The 24,169-nt window shown below is 51.6% G+C and overlaps 1 protein-coding gene across 2 annotated transcripts in view; it reads right to left on the bottom strand.

Annotated features, from left to right (window-relative positions):
- Positions 1-556: 556 nt before the first annotated feature.
- The window catches only part of xrcc6 (X-ray repair cross complementing 6), a 52,548-nt gene continuing 28,935 nt past the window's right edge, over positions 557-24,169 (bottom strand). Inside the window, exons 8-13 of one of the 2 annotated variants that reach the window (XM_085969571.1) lie at positions 21,803-21,971; positions 17,072-17,233; positions 15,773-15,902; positions 12,140-12,240; positions 5,532-5,648; positions 557-3,123 (exon numbers count right to left, since the gene is read on the bottom strand). In XM_085969571.1, coding sequence (XP_085825697.1) covers positions 2,921-3,123; positions 5,532-5,648; positions 12,140-12,240; positions 15,773-15,902; positions 17,072-17,233; positions 21,803-21,971 — 882 coding nt within the window. In that variant the 3' untranslated portion in view covers positions 557-2,920. The remainder of the gene's footprint in view (positions 3,124-5,531; positions 5,649-12,139; positions 12,241-15,772; positions 15,903-17,071; positions 17,234-21,802; positions 21,972-24,169) is intronic. The other variant, XM_085969570.1, reaches the window with a different exon arrangement.

The following is a 24,169-nucleotide window of genomic DNA, read 5'->3' on the forward strand; positions in this document are numbered from 1 at the left end:
GGAGTTAGATATATTTCTTAAGGCTAAAGGGATATGGGGAGAAGGCAGGAACAGGGTACTGAATTTGGATGATCAGCCATGATCGCATTGAATGGCGGAACAGGCTCGAGGGGCCGAATGGCCTACTCCTGCTACTATCTTCTATGTTTCTATTCCTCGAATAGTGCCATGGATCGTAATGTCCGCCGAAACAGGGAGGTGGACCTTGGGTTGGATATTTTATAGGAGGGACGGCCCCCCTGATAATGCAGCGATCCCTCAGTACTGCATTAGAGCGCCAGCCTATGTGTTCAAATCCAGGGGTGGGGCTCAAACCAACAGTCCGCAGTCCCAAAAGCCAGTGCGCTAACAACCAAGCAACACTGGCACAGGCCTGGCAGAGGGTCACCCACTCCCTCAGCCACCGGCAGGCCAGGTAAGGAGTTTAAGAATCACGCCAGGCTAACTCTAACCCTCACGGTGGTGCCACTGCATCGAGTCGGTAAGCTGAAGCAGGAGAAACGTTAAACTTCCCAGCAACCTCTGTGACAAAACACTAGGGTAAAAACAGAAACAATTTTTAAAATTTGCAAAATAAGTTTTTTTATTAAATTTCATTTACTTTTAAACTTACAAACATCCACTCCCAACGTTGAATTATTTTAATTTCCTCACATTGCGTCAAGTCACAGACCCTGACATGTACACAACCACTTCTTTAAGGTACAGTTCATTTAGAAAAACAAATTTGAAAATTTCTCCCCGCGCCTGTGCCCAGATATAATCTCAGGAGGCTGCAAGTCTTGTCCTCAGTATGGAAGGCGAGCATCTCTTCCTTTTAATAATGGAAAATGCAAGAGACGGTTGGGTGGAGCTCCAGTGCTGCAGAGCTCCGGGTGCGGTGCCGTGGAGCTCTGAGGGCTGTGGCGTGGAGCTCCGAGCGCGGTGCCGTGGAGCTCTGAGGGCTGTGGCGTGGAGCTCCGAGTGCGGTGCTGTGGAGCTCCGAGGGCTGTGGCGTGGAGCTCCGAGCGTGGTGCCGTGGAGCTCCGAGGGCTGTGGCGTGGAGCTCCGAGCGCGGTGCTGTGGAGCTCTGAGGGCTGTGGCGTGGAGCTCCGAGCGCGGTGCTGTGGAGCTCTGAGGGCTGTGGCGTGGAGCTCCGAGCGCGCTGCAGTGGAGCTCCGAGCGCGGTGCCGTGGAGCTCCGAGGGCTGTGGCGTGGAGCTCCGAGGGCTGTGGCGTGGAGCTCCGAACGCGGTGCCGTGGAGCTCCGAACGCGGTGCCGTGGAGCTCCGAGGGCTGCGGCGTGGAGCTCCGAGCGCGGTGCTGTGGAGCTCTGAGGGCTGTGGCGTGGAGCTCCGAGGGCTGTGGCGTGGAGCTCCGAGCGCGGTGCTGTGGAGCTCCGAGCGCGGAGCTCCCAGGGCTGCGGCGCGGAGCTCCGAGGGCTGCGGCGTGGAGCTCCCAGGGCTGCGGCGCGGAGCTCCAAGGGAGGAAGAGGGAAAATACAGTTTCCAAAAGGAAAAACACACAGGAGAAGCACCAACTCAGGAAAGAAAATACTTTAAAAAATCTCCCGCTAAACTCCGCACTCTGGTTTTGTTACTTATGAAAAATACAGGCACCCAAAATTAAGGATTTGAGGTTGGTTAGTGTGCTGAGGAAGAGCTATACGATATGGTTTGTGTTGCGATTTCCCAGTGAGTTCTTCACCTCAAAGGAACCCTGGCTGCTCTCACGCAGATCCTATGAACGGGCACGAGGGGCTGAATGGCCTACTCCTGTCCCTGCGGTGGTGCTGCTGAGAACTGGGAGGATGGGCCACCAACAGAAAAGTCATGGTACTGCAGCCAATTAAAGTGAGGTCACTAAACCTCATTATCGCCGTATATTTTTGTTAAACCAGGTTTAGGTTATTTTTCACAGCATCCAACCCTCCCACGTGCTGTTCGACCTGCCCGCGTCTCCCTCGATGCTCATTAGAACATATTCCCCCCCACTCACTTAAACCAGGCGTTTCTAATTACAGGAAACTTTGGTTTATCCGGAGGTTAACTGTCCGGAATGCTCGAACCACCGGCAAAAATCAGGAGCCATTTCGTTAGTTTTTTTTCTTTTCGTTGCTTTTTTTTCCACCAGTCAGGCTCTGCAAGGTCTTGCTGAAGCTGTTGCTAAGCTACAGAGACGCTTGCAAGGTACGGCCGACTGTTTAGAAGCTGTTGCTAAGCAACAGGGTTTGTTGCCAGATACGGAGCTCAAAATTTCCGTATGTTTCAACATTAGCGCTGGTTTGTCCGGCAGTTTTGATGGGACGGCAACAGCTCGGTCCCGTCGGTGCCGGATAGCACAAAGTTTCCTGTATCTGAGAGCGGCCAAGGTTTATTATATTGGGCGTGAAGAGCTTAGGCCAATACCAGTTGGTCTTTAATAGGTAACAAGTTGCCGTAACCAATTTCTAGGGATCCCCCCCCACCCTTGTAAAAATAATTGGGGAAGAAAAGTTTGGATATGGCAATAACTCCCCCAATACAGGGTCTTGGTAGCTGTGAGTTGGTTACAGGTGGTTTTTATAATACAAAGTATAAAACATGAGTTCAGAGGTACAAAAATATCCCGTGCAGATTTTTCTTTGAATGAGCTTCTTGCCAGTGATGCGCAATAAATCCCAGGGACCTTAGAAGGGAAGTCTGTGCTTTTCTCATTACCTGGAGAAGCCTGGGATGGCTGGAGTTACAGAGAGGGTTTCACCTGGTCAGAGCTAGTCTCAGCCCTCTTGTGTTTAGATCAAGTGCTGCGAGGGCTGTCAGTTCAATGGGTTCTGTGGCTGTGATGCTTCAGATATGTGTAGAGAAGGCCGAGTGTGCCGTGCTGTCAAGCCTCCAGGACAAAGCCCGGGCCTCTCCGCTGCTGTGACAGGCCCCCCCGGGCTGTGGCGTCTCTCGTTCCCGTCAGTTCTCAGCGAAGTGGCCGGCAATGGCGTCAATCAGCTCTTGCTTCTTGCTGCCCTTCAGCCCGTACTGTTTGCAGACCTCCTTCAACACGGGCACCGTCAGCTTGCCTAGCGTCCCGCTCCGCAGGTACTGCCTGACCTCATCCGCCCTCACTGGTGCCTCCACTTTCGGCTTCTTATCCGCTCCCCCAGCTGCGTCGCCTGATCACAGAAAACAGCGGTTCGCACCTTTATTCTGCAGACATTTGTTGTGAAAATCCTCTATGCCAAAGCTCTCCAATGGCCCTACCCTTGAATAATCAGCTAAATAGGAGTACCACCCTGTGGCTACATTTAAGACAATTATATCTGCTAATTGTTTATAAAACACATGAAAAAAACATTTTTCTTGGGATGTGGGCATGGCTGGCAAGGCCGGCATTTATTGCCCATCCAGAGAAATTTAGGTGTCCTCGTGCAGGAAACACAGAAAGTTAGCCTGCAGCTACAGCAAGCAATTAGAAAGGCAAATGGCATGCTGGCCTTTATTGCTAGAGGGTTGGAATAAGGAAATCTTGCTACAGTTGTACAGGTCCTTGGTGAGACCACACCTGGAGCACTGTGCACAGTTTTGGTCTCCTCATCTGAGAAAGGACATACATGCCTTAGAGGCGGTGCAACGAAGGTTCACTAGACTGATCCCTGGGATGAGAGGGTTATTCTATGAGGAGAGATTGGGCCTATACTCTCTGGAGTTTAGAAGAATGAGAGGTGATCTCATTGAAACATACAAGATTCTGAGGGGGATTGACAGGGTCGATGCTGAGAGGTTGTTTCCCCTGGCTGGAGTGTCTAGAACTAGGGGGCATAGTCTCAGGATAAGGGGTCGGCCATTTAAGACTGAGATGAGGAGGAATTTCTTCACTCAGAGGGTTGTGAATCTTTGGAATTCTCTATGCCAGAGGGCTGTGGAAGCTGAGTCGTGGAGTATATGCAAGGCTGAGATAGATTTTTGGACTCTAGGGGTATCAAGGGATATGGGGATCGGGCGGGAAAGTGGAGTTGAGGTCGAAGATCAGCCACGATCTTATTGAATGGCAGAGCAGGCTCGAGGGGCCGCATGGCCGACTCCTGCTCCTAATTCTTATGTTCTTATCCCTAGTTGCTATGAATAGCGGTTTTGATGCAACCGTACTTCGTAAAGTGGCTTCCAGGCCACTTTAGAGGGCAATCAAGAGTCAGCCACATTGGAGTGGAACTGAAATCGCATACCGGGCAGACCGAGTAAGGAGGACAGGTTTCCTCCCCGCGTGGACGTTAGTGAATCTGGTTGGGTTTTTATGACAATTCCACAGCTTCATGGTCACCGTTACTGGTACCAAACTGCCATGGTGGGATCTGAACTCATGTTCTCTGGATTATTAATCTAGACCTTGGATTACTAGTCCAGTAACATAGCCACTACACTACATCCCAATCGCTGCCCCAGCTAAGTAGTATTGGAGACCGGGAAAGGCCATTAGGACAAATAAACTGGTCTCCTACTGTTAATTTCCTTACAGGTGTCCGCCGTGCCTCAGTGGGCAGCACCCTCGCCTCTGAGACTGAAGGTTGTGGGTTCAAGTCCCACTCCAGAGACTTGAGCACAAAAATCTAGGCCGACACTCCAGTGCAGTGCTGAGGGGGTGCTGCACTGTCGGAGGTGCCGTCTTTCGGATGCGACGTTAAACCGAGGCCCCGTCTGCTCTCTCAGGTAAAAGGACGTAAAAGATCCCATGGCACTATTTTGAAGAAGAGCAGGGGAGTTCTCCCAGGTGTCCTGGGCCAATATTTATCCCTCAACCAACATCACTAAATACAGATTACCTGGTCATTATCACATTGCTGTTTGTGGGAGCTTGCTGTGCGCAAATTGGCTGCCACGTTTCCTACATTACAACAGCGACTATACTTCAAAAAGTACTTCATTGGCTGTAAAGCGCTTTGGGACGTCCCGCGGTCAAGAAGGCGCTATATAAAGGCAAGTCTTTCTTTCTTTTACTGATAAGCTGACTCAGCACTGAGAGGATCGGCGAGGACTTCCTTGTCTGTTTGGCTCAGTTCTATCCTGAGGACTGCAATCCCCCCTGTGATGGGGAGGGGGGATTGTCCTATGAGGAGAGATTGAGTAGACTAGGCCTATATTCCCTAGAGTTTAGAAGAATGAGAGGTGATCTCATTGAAACATACAAAATTCTTACAGGGCTTGACAGGGTAGATGCAGGGAGGATGTTTCCCCTGGCTGGGGAGTCTAGAACCAGGGGTCACAGTCTCAGAATAAGGGGTCGTTCATTTAGGACTGAGATGAGGAGAAATTTCTTCACTCAGAGGGTGGTGAATCTTTGGAATTCTCTACCCCAGAGGGCTGTAGAGGCTCAGTATATTCAAGACAGAGATCGATGGATTTTTGGATATTACGGGAATCGAGTGATGTGGATAGTGCAGGAAAGTGGAGTTGAGGTCGAAGATCAGCCATGATCTCATTGAATGGCGGAGCAGGCTCGAAGGGCGGAATGGCCTACTCCTGCTCTGATTTCTTATGTTCTTACCAACACAATGTTTAATTTGCTCCTTATTTCCTGAGCACTCACCTAGCTTCCTCTTCTGGTGGCTCTTTGTACCTGGGTTATAGTCGGGAGGATAGACCAGCTCCTTGAACTCCTTTGCCAGCTGTCCGAGTCTCTTGTCGATCATGTCATTCTTTGGCACTGCATGGGGAAAAATGGGGTTTGAGTTCCAGTTATACACAGTGTGTACATCCCTCACCAGAAAATATTCCACGACTGCAGTGCTCAGATGTGGAATAGTTTCCTTTCCCACACTGTCCCGACAGTTTATATCGTGTGTGTTACCTTCCTTGTTTGGGGGGGTTGTCCCCCTTGTCTCCCAGCTGACCTGTGCCAGGGTTTGGTTCCACAGGTACCTCACCCAAGTTTCATGTGTCTGTCAGCAGGCCATTCGACTGTGCGTTAAGGCCGATCCTGTCCTCGGCCGGTTCCACTCTTACTTATCCAATTCGGAGTTCAAAAGGATCTTACCGTGTCCACATCCTCTTCCTCATCCACATGTTGCCCCTTGGCAACATCATTCAAAGATATGGGGTAACCATCCTCCTGCACACTGATTATCCAGCTCGAACCTCTCCACCATCCAGCTCGAACCTCGCCACCATCCCGCTCTACCTCTCCACCATCAGCTCTAACCTCTCCACCATCCAGCTCTAACTTCTCCACCATCCAGCTCTAACCTCGCCACCATCCAGCTCTACCTCGCCACCATCCAGCTCGAACCTCTCCACCATCCAGCTCTAACCTCGCCACCATCCAGCTCTAACCTCGCCACCATCCAGCTCGAACCTCGCCACCATCCAGCTCGAACCTCTCCACCAACCAGCTCGAACCTCTCCACCATCAGCTCTAACCTCTCCACCATCCAGCTCGAACCTCTCCACCATCCAGCTCGAACCTCTCCACCATCCAGCTCGAACCTCTCCACCATCCAGCTCGAACCTCTCCACCATCCAGCTCGAACCTCTCCACCATCCAGCTCGAACCTCTCCACCATCCAGCTCCAACCTCTCCACCATCCAGCTCTAACCTCTCCACCATCCAGCTCTACCTCTCCACCATCCAGCTCGAACCTCGCCACCATCCAGCTCGAACCTCGCCACCATCCAGCTCTACCTCGCCACCATCCAGCTCTAACCTCTCCACCATCCAGCTCTAACCTCTCCATCAGCTCTACCTCTCCACCATCCAGCTCTAACCTCTCCACCATCCAGCTCTACCTCTCCATCAGCTCTACCTCTCCACCATCCAGCTCTACCTCTCCACCATCCAGCTCTACCTCTCCACCATCCAGCTCTACCTCTCCACCATCCAGCTCTAACCTCGCCACCATCCAGCTCTAACCTCGCCACCATCCAGCTCTACCTCTCCACCATCCAGCTCTAACCTCTCCACCATCCAGCTCTACCTCTCCACCATCCAGCTCTACCTCTCCACCATCCAGCTCTAACCTCGCCACCATCCAGCTCTAACCTCTCCACCATCCAGCTCGAACCTCTCCACCATCCCGCTCTACCTCTCCACCATCCAGCTCTAACCCCTCCACCATCCAGCTCTAACCTCGCCACCATCCAGCTCTAACCTCTCCACCATCCAGCTCTACCTCGCCACCATCCAGCTCTACCTCGCCACCATCCAGCTCTACCTCTCCACCATCCAGCTCTAACCTCTCCACCATCCAGCTCTACCTCTCCACCATCCAGCTCGAACCTCTCCACCATCCAGCTCTAACCTCGCCACCATCCAGCTCTAACCTCTCCACCATCCAGCTCTAACCTCTCCACCATCCCGCGCTACCTCTCCATCAGCTCTACCTCTCCACCATCCAGCTCTAACTTCTACACCATCCAGCTCTACCTCTCCACCATTCAGCTCTACCTCGCCACCATCCCACTCTACCTCTCCACCATCCCGCTCCAACCTCGCCACCATCCAGCTCTACCTCTCCACCATCCCGCTCCAACCTCTCCACCATCCCGCTCTACCTCTCCACCATCCCGCTCCAACCTCTCCACCATCCCGCTCTAACCTCTCCACCATCCAGCTCGAACCTCGCCACCATCAGCTCTACCTCGCCACCATCCCGCTCTACCTCGCCACCATCCCGCTCTACCTCGCCACCATCCCGCTCTACCTCGCCACCATCCCGCTCTACCTCGCCACCATCCCGCTCTACCTCGCCACCATCCCGCTCTACCTCTCCGCCATCAGCTCTAACCTCTCCACCATCCAGGTCTGACCTCTCCAATATCCCTGTTGTAAGAAGATAGATATGTTTTTACAAGACAGAACAGGTAATGTAGCAATTATGCTTAAAGCAGATGTGTAAATCAAAATTGGTTTGACTTGTGAATTGGCAGATCTTATCTTTTGATCACAATGACTCTCCAAGACAAAAGGCAAAGTTCGGGATGAGCAAAGTTTGGAAGCAAACGTTACTGAGGTGACAATGTAACAAGTTATTGACCAGGACATGAGGTCCCCTACGATTGTGTATTCAGCAATCTGATGGCCTAAGGGTCATCCAACACCCAACAAAATTAAAACTCAGCAAGAATTGGAGAATGTATGACTGATTTTAACATGGCATAAGGGGGGGGGGGATACAAAACTTCACTCAGTGCGGAACTTTGGCTACCTTCAAGGCGAGATACTGCGCACAGCTTCTGACAGCCAATCGCTCACCATTCCCGGGAAGTTCTTTATACACGTAAGTTTCCAGACGTAGTGGCTGCGTGGACTGGTCTGTATGTAGTCTTAAGATGAATGTTTTGAAACAATAATTGTGTTTATTTGTCAGGGCTTATTACTGTCTCTAGCTTTTCGAATTTGTAAGGATTATCCCAACACCTGTGCTCATCCATTTCTGGTGCAGGTTCCTCCACCGATTCCATTCCCGGTTGAACCAGATTATTTCCAATCTCCGCATCCTAGTCAACCCCGAGCTGAGCTTCCGGCCCCATATCCTCTCCATCACCAAGGTTGCCTACTTCCGCCTCCATAACTCAGCTTTCCCCCATCCCCCCCACCTCTGCCTCAGCTCATCTGCTGCTGAAACCCTCAGCCATGCAGTGTCACCTCCAGTCTTTACTATTCCAATGCTCTCCGGGCCAGTCTCCCATCTTCCGTAAAATTCACCTCATCCAAATCTCTGCTGCCCGGATCCTGTCTCGCGCCAAGTCCCGTCCACCCGTCACTCCTGCCCTGGCTGACCTACGTTGGGTCCCAGTCCCCAATGCCTCCAAATTTAAACTTCTTATCCTCGTGTTTAAATCTTCCTCCTCATGGCCTTGGCCCTCCTAATTTCTGCAACTTTCTCCAGCCCTCCAACCCAGAACTCTCCGTTCCTCTGACCATTCTTGTGCATCCTCACTCCCTTCGCCCCATCATTGGCGGCCGTGCCTTCAGCCAACTAGGCCCCACACTCTGGAAATTTCTAATCCTCTCCACCTTCCCTCTCTTTCTTTAAGACCCACTGCCCCTGCTGATATCTTCTGCTTTGGCTCGATGTCCGTTATTGCTCCATTACTCCTCCGGGATTTCTTTTTCTACATTAAAGATGCTATATTGTTTGTTCTCCTCACCTCTGTACATTCAGCAGCTACTAGGAGCAGGAATCCTGGTCGGTTTCCCCTCCCCTCCCTTAACCCAACAGCCACGGAGGCCAACCGTAGACACCCAAAGTCTGCCCTTGCTGAGATAACCAACCCAACGCAGACCACACATCAGACAGAGCCAGGCTGTTCGGGGGGAGGGCGGGGTGATGTCCAGAAGCACTTCTTCACACAAAGGGTAGAGGAAATCTGGAACTCTCTCCCCCAAAAAGCTGTTGAGGTTGGGGGGGTCAATTGTAAATTTCAAAACGGAGATTGATAGATTTTTGTTAGGCGTGGGTATTAAGGGAACCAAGACGGGCAGATGGAGTTAAGATACAGATCAGCCATGGTCTAATTGAATGGCGGAACAGGCTCGAGGGGCTGAATGGCCTCCTCCTGTTACTATCAACCTGAGAAGCTCCCAATATTTATGGCTCAGCACCCAACCACATGATGCACTCATCCTCTGCGGTATTCCCATTCCTCTTACAAATACTGGGCGTGAGCACTTGATCTTGACTGACACTCCAGTGCATTACTGTCAGAGGTGCCGTTCATCGGATGAGACGTTAAAATGAGGTCCTTTCTGCCTGTTCTGGTGGATTTTCAAGATCCCGTGGTAACATTTAAACAACAGCAGTGAGTTCTCCCGGTGTCCTGGCCAGTGTTCCTCCCTCAACCAACACCAGCGCCAACAACTCGCATTGATACAGCGCCTGGAACGTCATAAAACGTCCCCAGGCGCTTCACGGGCGCTGATGTAAAAAGACTACTGAATGCTTGTTTTGAGTATAAAACAAGGCTTTAATCAACTGTTTCAAAACCATGAGTTCTAGTTACATCACTAGTTCCTGGTTACAGAAACATCCTGAGCAAGCTGGGCCCACGCCCGAGTATTTATACTCCTTGGACGGCGCCACCAGCTGGCCACCCAGTGTTACTTCATGAGTCATGATTAGATTCATGACAGGCGCCTTATCAAACACAATTTGACACCGAGCCACACGAGGTGATAGTAGGGCTGGCCAAAGAGGTCGGTTTTAAGGAGTGTCTTAAAGGAGGAGAGAGGGGCAGAGATGTTTAGGGAGGGAATTCCAGAGCTTAGGGCCTTGGTCACCAATGGTGCAGCGATTAAAATCGGGGATGTGCGAGAGGCCAGAATTGGACGTCCCAGAAGGTTGTGGGGCTGGAGGAGGTTACGGCGATGGGGTGAAGCCAGGCTAGGGTTTGAAAACTAGGATCAGAATTTTAATATCGAGGCGTTGCTGAACCGGGAGCCAATGTAGGCCAGCGAACACAGCTGGCTAGGAGTGTGTATGGAATAGTCAAGTCTGGAGATTTGTCATTCGTCTGATTGTTGTTTTTGGAACCTTGCGGTGTGCAAAATGGCTGCTGTCCTCGGCCCACGTAACGATTGTCACTGCACTTCAAAATAGTTCATTGCACGTAAAGGCCGAGGGATATTTTCAGGGGATGAGGGGTAAGGATAAGGGGTAAGCCATTTAGGACTGAAATGAGGAGGAATTTCTTCACCCAGAGAGTGGTGAACCTGTGGAATTCTCTGCCACAGAGGGCGGTGGAGGCCAGTTCATTAAATATATTCAAGAAGGAGTTGGATATATTTCTTAAGGCTAAAGGGATCAAGGGATATGGGGAGAAGGCAGGGACAGGGTACTGAGTTTGGATGATCAGCCATGACCTCATTGAATGGCAGAGCAGGCTCGAAGGGCCGAATGGCCTACTCCTGCTCCTATCTTCTATGTTTCTATGTGATAAGGTGTTATAAAAATTCAAAGCTTTCTCCAACAAATATGGTAGCTGTGAATGTGCTGCTAAATGGTCTCCTCAGGACACTGACTGTTCGTTAAGAGAGGCGAGGTGGGTGAAAGTAAACCTGCTGCTCTTTTTGCTGCAGTGCTGACAGCCTGGTTCAGCTGGTTGTATTTTCACCTCTGAATCTGAACGTCGTGGGTTCGAGCTCCCCTCTAGCAGTTGAGAACATAACCCAGGCTGACACTTCAGCGCAGTACTGAAGGAATGCTGCACTGTCTTTTGAGGTTAAACTGAGGTCCTGTCTACAGGTTCAGCTGAATGTAAAAGATCCCATGGCTGCCGTTATCGAGTGCAAACACACGGCCATTTTGTGCACAGTAAGGTCCCATAAACAGCAATGAGATCGATGTCAGTTAAACTGTTTTCAGTGCTATCCCAGCTCTCCAGTAACTCACCTCTGAGAAAATTCTTCACGTGTTAGCCCAGCCAATGTGTCAGGGGGGCTATTTGACCTGTAGGGGCATCACAGCTGGCCCCAACCCTGTCCTCACCCGATATTCACACATGCAATCTTCCAGTAGGGAGACCCATTAGGAGCAGTAATCGTGGCTGATGATTTCCCCCGTTGGCCATGGGGCCCTTAATCCAATTGCAGCACCTGATCCACTAACTCGGTACAGACCACAGACTGAACCTGGGGCTTGCAGGCCTATATGATCAGTATCACATATCCCTTTTGCCGCTAGGCAGTCAATAGGAGCTACACATAGAATCATAGACATTTACGGCACAGAAGGAGGCCGTTTGGCCCACTGTGGCTGTGCCGGCCGACAAAGAGCTCTCCAGCCTAATCCCACTTTCCAGCTCTTGGTCCGTAGCCCTGTAGGTTACGGCACTTCAAGTGCATATCCAAGTACTGTTTAAATGTGATGAGGGTTTCTGCCTCTACCACCCTTTCAGGCAATGAGTTCCAGACCCCCACCACCCTCTGGGTGAAAAAAGTTCTCAAATCCCCTCTAATCCTTCTCCCAATTGCTTTAAATCTATGTCCCGTGGTTATTGACCTCTCTGCTAGGGGACATGGGTCCTTCCCATCCACTCTATCTAGGCCCCCTCATAATTCTATACACCTCAATTAGGTCTCCCCTCAGCCTCCTCCATTCCAAAGAAAACAACCCCAGCCGATCCAATCTTTCCTCAGAGCTAAAATTCCCCATTCCTGGCAACATCCTCGTCAATCTCCTCTGTAAATAGGGTACTCACGTGTCAAGTCCTCCATTTGTTCTGGTTCCTTTAAATCGAGTGCCAACGCCTCCAGATTGCGGAAGTGCCGCTGAATTACCGGATTCTCAAAACTCTCGGGCCTGTTGTCAGAAGAATAGAAACTGTCACGGTTTTGTTTTAATGAAAAGTCGCAGGAAAGATTGACATCTCCTGTTCATCAGCACAATGGTGCATGGCTTTTAGTGACACATATTCTGCGGGTAATATTTTCCAATGTTTGGCAACCGGCATCGAGCGCTCTCAGGCTGGAATATGGCCAGGCCAGATTCAGAGTAAAGCTCCCTCCGCACTGCCCCAGCGTCATTAAGATGACCCACTATTATCACCAGATTTAGTTGTCACACTAAGGGGGAAAAATTCGGTATCACCCCATTTGGGGCGCCGTTATCGGCCGTGCGCAAAGTTCGGCACCTGGCGCTAATTATCGCCTCAGACAGCAAACTTGGCTTTTATCGCCCCTGGAGGTGATTGGAGCGCTAAATCAGGCGCTTCACACCTGTCTTAAGGCGCAAAAGCCGAGGAGTGAGGCGCTACCTCAGAGTGCTCACGAAGCAAGGAAGGGCAAATCAAAATAAACCTGCAAAAAGGTCCCCTTTAAATAGTGCTCCCCTAGTCCCTTTCTGACAGCATAACGCTCCCCTCAACCTGTCGTTGCTAGCGGCAGGCAGTAAGGCAGGGGGCGCCACTCAATATCCAGTCCGGGGCGCTACCGGGGCATTGCGCACTCGACGGACGTCACAATCTGCCGGCGCAGGAGATCGTGGCGGCAGTGTTTAGCGCCGCCGCAAAATGTCTAGTTAATTTCGCGAGCGGCACAAACATTGCCGCGCCTGGGCGCCAGTTGCTTTGCGCCCCAATTGGCGCCCTCTTAAGGTGCTAACGGGAGGCGCAAACAACTGAATTTTTCCCCCTAAGTCTTGGGGGGGCGGGGGTGCTTTACTGTTGCGTGACACACTTCTCACGTGACACTCTTATTCCAAACACCTCAAGTTGCTCTCGCTGTCTGACAGAACTGTAAGAAAGAAACATTTTGTACACAGAGAGATCCCACAGACGCATTGGGATCTGTTTTTGGGGGTGGTTGAAGGGCGAATGTTGGTCAGTCGACCACGCGAGCTCCTTGCTTTTCTTTGATTAGTACCATGGCGTCAGCTGCAGTGGGTCGCACTCTCGCCTCTGAGTCAGCAGGTTGTGGGTTCAAGTCCCACTCCAGAGACTTGAGCACAAAATCCAGGCTGACCATCCAGTGCTGTACTGAGGGAGTGCGGCACTGTCGGAGGTGATGCCTTCTGCTCTCTCAGGTGGATGTAAAGGATTCCATGGCACTATTTTGAAGAAAAGCAAGGGTGTTCTCTCCGGTGTCTCTCTCAAGCAACACCCAAAAACAGAGTATCTAGTCATTTAGCTCATTGCTGTTTGTGGGAGCTTGCTGTGCACAAACTGGCTGCTGCGTTTCCTACATTACAATAGTGGCTAGACTTCAAAAGTACTTCACGTCCTGAGGTCATGAAAGGCACTACATAGATGCTTTATAAAAATAAAAGTCTTTCTTTCATGGGATCTTTAGCATCCTAGTATGTGCTTAAGACCTGGAATGAGATTTGAACCCACGACCTTCTGACTCAGAGGGGAGAGTGCTAACGACTGAGCCAAGCTGACACCGTCAGTACCTCACCCAATGTCTGCACTACAACAGTGACTACATTGGCAGGATAGGCGCACCAACGTCGGTGTTCTTGCTCAGACCAACATCCCCAGCATCGAAGCTTTGACCACGCTCGATCAGCTCCGATGGACGGGTCACATTGTCCGCATGCCCGATACGAGACTCCCAAAACGAGCGCTCTACTCGGAGCTCCGGCACGGCAAGAGAGCCCCAGGTGGGCAGAGGAAACGCTTCAAGGACACCCTCAAAGCCTCCTTGAAAAAGTGTAACATCCCCACCGACACCTGGGAATCCCTGGCCCAAGACCGCACAAAGTGGAGGAGAAGCATCCGGGAAGGTGCCGAACACCTCGAGTCTCTTCGCCGGGAGCAAGCAGAAGCCAAGCGCAGGCAGCGCAAGGAGCGCACGTCAACCCAAGCACCCCACCCAGCCGCCCCTTCAACCACCGTCTGCCCCACCTGTGACAGAGACTGTATGTCCCGCATCGGACTCATCAGTCACCTGAGAACTCATTTTTAATGTGGAAGCAAGTCATCCTCGGTTCCGAGGGACTGCCTAAGAAGAAGAAGAAGACACTTCTAAAGTACTTCATGGGCTGTGAAGCACGTTGGGAAGTCCTGAGGGGTCTGCTATATATGTGCAAGCTCTTTCCTTTCTTTTTACGTTATATTGCAAAATGCTCCCTCCGGTAACAATCCAAGTTTGCATGGCTACTGTCCTTAACTGTGTCAGCCATGGATCAGTGGGTAGCACCCTTGCCTGAGTCAGAAGGTTGTGGGTTCAAGTCCCACTCCAGAGACTCCAGAGACTCAAGTACAAAATCTAGGCCGACACTCCAGTGGAGTGCTGCACTGTCGGAGGTGCCGTCTGCTCTCTCAGGTGGATGTAAAAGATCCCACGGCACTATTTCGAAGAAGAGCATGGGAGTTCGCCCCGGTGTCCTGGCCAATATTTATTCCTCAATCAACATCACTAAAACAGATTATCTGGTCATTAGCTCATTGCTGTTTGTGGGAGCTTGCTGTGCACAAATTGGCTGCTGCGTTTCCTACATTACAACAGTGACTACACTTCAACAAAGTACTTCATTGGCTGTAAAGCGCTTTGGGATGTCCAGTGGTTGTGAAAGGCGCTATATAAATGCAAGTCTTTCTTTCTATGGTTGGATGTTCACAACATGGGAGGGGAGGAAAGAACAAAAGGGAAGGTCTGTGACAGGCTGGAAGGCAGGAGAGATTAAGAGACAAAAGGGATGATGGTGCGAGGCAAAAGGAGATGGTAATGGGACAAGTTATGAAACCTCCCCCCTTTCCCTGCCCCTACACTTGCTTAAAAACCTGTTCCATCTCCAACTTTTTCCAGTTCTGACGAAGGGTCATCGACCTGAAACGTTAACTCTGTTTCTCTCTCCACAGATGCTGCCTGACCTGCTGAGTGTTTTCATCATTTTCTGTTTTTATTTCACCTCTGGGAGCGGGTTCCAAATTCAGCCCAAACAGATTTTAAAAACATCTCCTCTGCCTGTGGGCTGTAAAGGTTCCTGCGCGACCCCGCACTTCCATTGCTCCACCATTGGCGGCCGTGCCTTCAGCTGCCGAGGCCCTAAGCTCTGGAATTCCCTCCCTAAACCTCTCCACCTCTCTCTCCTCCTTTAAGACGCTCCTTAAAGCCTACCTCATTGACCAAGCTTTGGGACACCTGTCCTAACATGTCCTCATGCACCTCGATGTCAGATTTTCTCGGATAACGCTCCTGTGAAGCGCCTTGCCACGTTTTATGACGTGAAAGGTGCTATATAAATGCAAATTGTTGTACTGTGCGAGCTTTGCAGTTCCAACCCCTCCAGTTCCCAGAGCACAAAACCGTCCTCAATGTGGCAACAGTCAAGTCTACAATCGCGCTCGCCTTTAAGGGTACGGAAAATATTTCCTAAACCTCCGACTGACCTGTATTTGAACCTGAGTTTCTGCACCACTGACTTCATCTTCTCGACCTGATCCTGGTTGGCCACCGTCTTCTCCGTGAAATTGATCCTCCTGATGTCGTCGGCGTACGGCAAGAAAGTCAGGTGGAATCCTGACGGGAGGGACAATGGAAAGGTTTTATTTGTACCAAGAATTGGCCAGCGTTTCACATGTACACGCTGCCCGGCTTGTGAGTTTGAAGAGGTGTCTCGAGCCCCTAGGCGAATGACCACATGCCACAGAAATAAGGGTCAAAGTTGCCATCTGACCGCACACCAGTAAAAGCAAGGGTCTCTCCAAGTACAGGAAACTCTCGATTTACCGGCGCCTAAATAACCGGAAATCTCTGTTAACCGGCAAAATTCAGGAGTAGGTTCAGGTAAGTTTTACTTCATATTAGTGGCAGTTCCTGGATCTGTGGCTGTGTAACCGGGGTTCCTGCACTTGTTGCTAAGCAACAGGGAGCTTGGTCTGTGGCCGGGGTTCCTGCACCTGTTGCTAAGCAACAGGGAAGCCTGGATTTGTTGCTGTGTACGGAGCTCTCCTACCTTTTACTATACCTCTCTGTAATCCGGACTTTTTGATAAACCGGCACCACGCTGGTCCCGTCGGTGCCGGATAGAAAAAGAGTTTCCTGTACCTCCCGTCCTCCCCCAAACCACCGATGTGTATGGGGGGGTGGTTTACGGGTCCTCGGGTACCTCAACGTCTTTCGGATGAGACGTAATACCGAGGGTCCATCTGCCCTCTGAGGTGGATGTAACAGATCCCATGGCACTATTTCAAAGAAGAGCTGGGAAGTTATTCAATAAGATCATGGCTGATCATCGACCTCAACACCACTTTCCTGCCCTATCCCCTTATCCCTTGATTCCCCTAGAGTCCAAAAATCTATCGATCTCTGTCTTGAATATACTCAACGGCTGAACAGCCACAGCCCTCTGGGGTAGAGAATTCCAAAGATTCACCACCCTCTGAGTGAAGAAATTCCTCCTCATCTCAGTCTTAAATGGCCGACCCCTTATCCTGAGACTGTGCCCCCTAGTTCGAGACTCTCCTGCCAGGAGAAACAGCCTCTCAGCATCTCGTGGTGCCCCTCATAGTCGAATAGCGCACCACCAGTCATCGTCTAGGCTCATGTCTGGCCACGTGGAGTTTCTGGCGGCACCAGTGAAACCATAACTCAGCAAAAGAGGGGAGGGTAGTGGGGGAAGGAAACTGAAAATCGAATGCACTCACCCAGTTAGTAAGCGGTTTGAAGGCGGAGACAGTGTCACTGACCTGAGGGGAGGGTCTGCACGTTCTGGTCGTCCAGCTCCTCCTCTTGTGGGACCAAGGCCACGAACCGGGGCGGGGTGTTCCTCCGGGGAATGTAGCGGCAAACAGCGTACACCTTCCTCGCCAGGCACTTGGTAAGCAGCGCGCTGAATAAAGTGGTGCTTCCTGTCGGGAAAGTGAGCACAAAACACAGCTCAGAATAACAAACAGCTGGGAGACGGAGCCTGGGCGAGGTCAGAGGCAAGCTGTAGCTGAGGAGCATGAGCGGAGGGACAGACCGCTCTGGGCTGTTTAACGGATGGTGACGATAACGTGAACCAAGATTATTACTTCATATCTAACCAGGGCATTGGGCCCCAAGGACATCCTTACTCACAGGGTGAGAAATGTTTGGGATTATCTATCAGCCAGAGCAGTGGCGGCTACAACACTGGGGCAGTTTAACATGTGGCTGGATGCTGTCATGGGAGGGAGTGGACCAGAGGGAGGAGCTACCATGAGCCCAACACCATCTTCTTGTCTTTCAGTCATTGTAATTCTCAGGTAGTGTCAATCGGTGACACGGCCCCCTGGGGTAGGGACATTCTGTACAATGTACAGTGACACGGCCCCCTGGGGTAGGGGCATTCCGTACAATGTACAGTGACACGGCCCCCTGGGGTAGGGGCATTCCGTACAATGTACAGTGACACAGCCCCCTGGGGTAGGGGCATTCTGTACAATGTACAGTGACACGGCCCCCTGGGGTAGGGGCATTCCATACAATGTACAGTGACACGGCCCCCTGGGTTTGGGGCATTCCGTACAATGTACAGTGACACGGCCCCCTGGGGTAGGGGCATTCCGTACAATGTACAGTGACACGGCCCCCTGGGGTAGGGGCATTCCGTACAATGTACAGTGACACAGCCCCCTGGGGTAGGGGCATTCCGTACAATGTACAGTGACACGGCCCCCTGGGTTTGGGGCATTCCGTACAATGTACAGTGACACAGCCCCCTGGGGTAGGGACATTCCGTACAATGTACAGTGACACGGCCCCCTGGGGTAGGGGCATTCCGTACAATGTACAGTGACACAGCCCCCTGGGGTAGGGGCATTCCGTACAATGTACAGTGACACGGCCCCCTGGGGTAGGGGCATTCCGTACAATGTACAGTGACACGGCCCCCTGGGGTAGGGGCATTCCGTACAATGTACAGTGACACGGCCCCCTGGGGTAGGGGCATTCCGTACAATGTACAGTGACACGGCCCCCTGGGTTTGGGGCATTCCGTACAATGTACAGTGACACGGCCCCCTGGGTTTGGGGCATTCCGTACAATGTACAGTGACACGGCCCCCTGGGTTTGGGGCATTCCGTACAATGTACAGTGACACGGCCCCCTGGGTTTGGGGCATTCCGTACAATGTACAGTGACACGGCCCCCTGGGTTTGGGGCATTCCGTACAATGTACAGTGACACGGCCCCCTGGGTTTGGGGCATTCCGTACAATGTACAGTGACACGGCCCCCTGGGGTAGGGGCATTCTGTACAATGTACAGTGACACGGCCCCCTGGGGTAGGGACATTCCGTACAATGTACAGTGACATGGCCCCCTGGGTTTGGGGCATTCCGTACAATGTACAGTGACACGGCCCCCTGGGGTAGGGGCATTCCGTACAATGTACAGTGACACGGCCCCCTGGGGTAGGGGCATTCCGTACAATGTACAGTGACACGGCCCCCTGGGTTTGGGGCATTCCGTACAATGTACAGTGACACAGCCCCCTGGGTTTGGGGCATTCCGTACAATGTACAGTGACACAGCCCCCTGGGTTTGGGGCATTCCGTACAATGTACAGTGACACAGCCCCCTGGGGTAGGGGCATTCCGTACAATGTACAGTGACACGGCCCCCTGGGGTAGGGGCATTCCGTACAATGTACAGTGACACAGCCCCCTGGGGTAGGGGCATTCCGTACAATGTACAGTGACACAGCCCCCTGGGGTAGGGGCATTCCGTACAATGTACAGTGACACGGCCCCCTGGGGTAGGGTCATTCCGTACAATGTACAGTGACACGGCCCCCTGGGGTAGGGGCATTCCGTACAATGTACAGTGACACGGCCCCCTGGGGTAGGGGCATTCCGTACAATGTACAGTGACACAGCCCCCTGGGGTAGGGGCATTCCGTACAATGTACAGTGACACGGCCCCCTGGGGTAGGGTCATTCCGTACAATGTACAGTGACACGGCCCCCTGGGGTAGGGTCATTCCGTACAATGTACAGTGACACGGCCCCCTGGGTTTGGGGCATTCCGTACAATGTACAGTGACACGGCCCCCTGGGTTTGGGGCATTCCGTACAATGTACAGTGACACGGCCCCCTGGGGTAGGGGCATTCCGTACAATGTACAGTGACACGGCCCCCTGGGTTTGGGGCATTCCGTACAATGTACAGTGACACGGCCCCCTGGGTTTGGGGCATTCCGTACAATGTACAGTGACACGGCCCCCTGGGTTTGGGGCATTCCGTACAATGTACAGTGACACGGCCCCCTGGGTTTGGGGCATTCTGTACAATGCACAGTGACACGGCCCCCTGGGTTTGGGGCATTCCGTACAATGTACAGTGACACGGCCCCCTGGGCTTGGGGCATTCCGTACAATGTACAGTGACACGGCCCCCTGGGGTAGGGGCATTCCGTACAATGTACAGTGACACGGCCCCCTGGGTTTGGGGCATTCCGTACAATGTACAGTGACACGGCCCCCTGGGGTAGGGACATTCCGTACAATGTACAGTGACACGGCCCCCTGGGGTAGGGACATTCTGTACAATGTACAGTGACCCGGCCCCCTGGGTTTGGGGCATTCCGTACAATGTACAGTGACACAGCCCCCTGGGGTAGGGGCATTCCGTACAATGTACAGTGACACGGCCCCCTGGGTTTGGGGCATTCCGTACAATGTACAGTGACACGGCCCCCTGGGGTAGGGGCATTCCGTACAATGTACAGTGACACGGCCCCCTGGGTTTGGGGCATTCCGTACAATGTACAGTGACACGGCCCCTTGGGTTTGGGGCATTCCGTACAATGTACAGTGACATGGCCCCCTGGGGTAGGGGCATTCCGTACAATGTACAGTGACACGGCCCCCTGGGGTAGGGGCATTCCGTACAATGTACAGTGACACGGCCCCCTGGGTTTGGGGCATTCCGTACAATGTACAGTGACACGGCCCCCTGGGGTAGGGGCATTCCGTACAATGTACTGTGACACGGCTCCCTGGGTTTGGGGCATTCCGTACAATGTACAGTGACACAGCCCCCTGGGGTAGGGGCATTCCGTACAATGTACTGTGACACGGCTCCCTGGGTTTGGGGCATTCCGTACAATGTACAGTGACACGGCCCCCTGGGGTAGGGATATTCCGTACAATGTACAGTGACACAGCCCCCTGGGGTAGGGCCATTCCGTACAATGTACAGTGACACGGCCCCCTGGGGTAGGGACATTCCGTACAATGTACAGTGACACGGCCCCCTGGGGTAGGGGCATTCCGTACAATGTACAGTGACACGGCCCCCTGGGTTTGGGGCATTCCGTACAATGTACAGTGACACGGCCCCCTGGGGTAGGGGCATTCCGTACAATGTACAGTGACACGGCCCCCTGGGTTTGGGGCATTCCGTACAATGCACAGTGACACGGCCCCTTGGGTTTGGGGCATTCCGTACAATGTACAGTGACACGGCCCCCTGGGTTTGGGGCATTCCATACAATGTACAGTGACACGGCCCCCTGGGGTAGGGGCATTCCGTACAATGTACAGTGACACGGCCCCCTGGGTTTGGGGCATTCCGTACAATGTACAGTGACACGGCCCCTTAGTGTGGCTGCAAGGTAAACATATTCAATGCCACTAACTCCCCAGGGTAGGAATCTTCCACACAACATGCTGGAACATGCTAAGAAAATGATATCTTTAACGGTTTACATTGCCACTGTGGGATTTCCTGGGTGTATTTGTAATTTGAACAGTCAGCTAACTGAGGACAAACGGAATCAAACCTTGGACCCTCCAGTCTGTAACCCACACTGGGCCGTGCCAATGGGGAGCTGGAACTGCAGTCACGGGGTACGGTGGCACAGTGGTTATGTTGCTGGACTAGTAATCCAGAGGCCTGAACTAATGATCTGGAGGACGCGAGTTCAAATCCCACCACGGCCGCTGGGGAATTTAAACTACTATCACCATGAAACTACTGATTGTTGTAAAACTCTCTAATGTTCTTTAGGGAAGGAAATCTGCCGGAAATGTTACCCGGTCTGGCCTATATGTGACTCCAGACCCACAGCAATGTGTGTCATGAATTTTATCGTTCATGAAGAAATAACTCATGAAATAACACTGGGCGGCCAAGGAGTATAAATACTCGGGCGTGGGCCCAGCTTGCCCAGTACGTTTTTGTAACCAGGAACTAGTGATATAAGTAGAATCTCATGGTTGTGAAACAGTTGATTAAAGCCTTGTTTTATACTCAACCAAGTGCTTAGTGAGTTTTCTTACGTCAATGTGTTTGAATCTTAACTGCCCTCTGAAATGGCCTAGCAAGCCACACAGTTGTACAAGGTGGCTCGCCACCACCTTCTCAAGGGCAATTAGGGATGGGCAATAAATGCCGGCCTTGCCAGCGATGCCCACATCCCCGTGAATGAATAACAAAAAGGTTGAGGATACCTGTTATAAATGACTCCTCTGGGTAAATGAACTGTGAGGGCCGGATGTAGTGGTATCCCTTTAACATTGACAATGGCTTGAAACCGATGAGGAACAAGCCTGGGTGATCAAACCTCTTCAGTTCCTCCGTTTCTTCTTTCTCCATAACAATCTGCCGGTGTCCATACACCTGATCACCAAAGCACAAGAACAGGATTCAATCTCCAAGTACTTACACTAAACAACAACTTGTATTTATATACAGCGCGGGAAAACGTCCTGAGGCGCTTCACAAGAGCGTTAATCAGACAAAAACTGACCCCGAGCCACATACGGAGATATTAGAGCAGGTGACCAAAAGCTCGGTCAAAGAGGTAGGTCATAAAAGGGGGAGAGAGAGGTGGAGACCTTCCCTTTTGTTCTTTCATCCCCTCCCCCATTTCCCAGCCCCCTAACTTGCTTCTTAATCTGTTTCATTGCCTGCTTTTTTTCTCTCAGTCCTGACGAAGGGTCTTCGACCTGAAACGTTGACTCGGATTCTCTCTCCACGGATGTTGCCTGGCCTGCTGAGTTTTTCCAGTGTTTTCTGTTGTTATTTCGGATTTCCAGCATCTGCAGTATTTTGCTATCGAGAGGCGGAGAGGTTTAGGGAGGGAATTCCAGAGCTTAGGGCCAGAGGCAGCTGAAGGCATGGCCGCCAGTGGTGGAGCGATTAAAACCGGGGATGCGCAAGAGGCCGGAATTGGAGGAGCGCAGAGATCAGACAGGGTTGTGGGGCTGGAGGAGGTTACAGAGATAGGGAGGGGGGCGAGGCCATGGAGTGATTTGAAAACAAGGACGAGAATTTTAAAATCGAGGCGCTGCCGGACCGGGAGCCAGTGTAGGTCAGCGAGCACAGGGGGTGATGGGTGAACGGGACTCGGTGCGAGTTAGGGCACAGGGCAGCAGAGTTTTTGAGGAGCTCAGGTTGACAGAAATTTAAAGGTGGTCCCTTCATGGGTTACATTTCGCTTGTTCCTTGTTGGTTTCAAACCACTTTCAATGTTAAAGGGACACCACTACATCCGGCCCTCACAGTTCATTCACCCAGAGGAGGCACTTATAACAGGTAACTCTCAACTTTTTTGTCATTCATTCACAGGGTGTGGGCGTCGCTGGTAAGGCCAGCATTTACTGCCCATCCCGAATAGAAACATAGAAGATAGGAGCAGGAGTAGGCAATTCGGCCCCTCGAGCCTGCTCCGCCATTCAATGCGATCATGGCTGATCATCCAAATTCAGTACCCGGTCCCTGCTTTCTCCCCATATCCCTTTATCCCTTTAGCCTTAAGAAATATATCTAACTCCTTCTTGAATATATTTAATGAAATGGCCTCAACTGCCTTCTGTGGTAGAGAATTCCACAGGTTCACCACTCTCTGGGTGAAGAAATTCCTCCTCATCTCTGCCCTAAATGGCTTACCCCTTATCCTTAGATTGTGACCCCTGGTTCTGGACTCCCCCGCCATCGGGAACATCCTTCCTGCATCTAGTTGCCCTTGAGAAGGTGGTATTGAGCCGCCTTGTACAACTGTGTGGCTTGCTAGGCCATTTCAGAGGGCAGTTAAGAGACAACCACATTTCTTATGCTCCAATCAACGTGTTAATGCAGTCAGATGAAATTCCTTTACAGGAAAATTTCGATTTACCGGCACCTAAATAACCAGAAATCTCGGTTAACCGGCAAAATTCAGGAGTAGGTTTTACTTCATATTGTATTTGCCTTCCTCCGTCTGTTGCTGTGCAAGGGTGTGGCTGCAGCTGTTGCTAAGCTACAGAAACACTTGGAACTTGTGGCCATTGTTCTACAACAGGGTTTGTTGCTTTATGCGGAGCTGTCAGCTCTCCCTATCTTTTACTATAACGTTTGGTTATCTGGAATTTTTGATGAACCGGCACCACGTCGGTCCCGTCCGTGCTGGATAAAAAAAAGTTTCCTGTATTTTACATTGATAAATAGCATCGAGAGGCACAAACACGCTCAGTACTAATAACTCGTTAGACTGGACATATTTCCCAACGTCAGATCAGCTGAGGTAATCCGCTAACTCACGAGGCTCGTGTAACTACAGCGGGTAGGCAGGCGAACCCAGTGACGGCCTGATTGAAAGATGGAAAAGGGATGCAGTGAGAAGAAGAGTACGAGGAAGAAGGCCGTACCCCCACTGGGTGTGTGGATAAAGGTCACGTACAAAACGTGCGTGGCACTGATGGAGCCTGTCGGCATATATCCCAGCAACGGGCATCGAATTCAGAAAAGAGGAAAATTGGGCAGAGAATAAAAAAAGACAGGTCTTCAATTTAAAATGAGAGAGAAAGTTAAGGGGAGGGTATCAGTCTGTAAAAGAG

Source organism: Somniosus microcephalus, chromosome 28, assembly GCF_052327205.1.
Source record: "Somniosus microcephalus isolate GS21.2 chromosome 28, FLI_Smic_1.0, whole genome shotgun sequence".
In the NCBI taxonomy this organism is placed as follows: domain Eukaryota; kingdom Metazoa; phylum Chordata; class Chondrichthyes; order Squaliformes; family Somniosidae; genus Somniosus; species Somniosus microcephalus.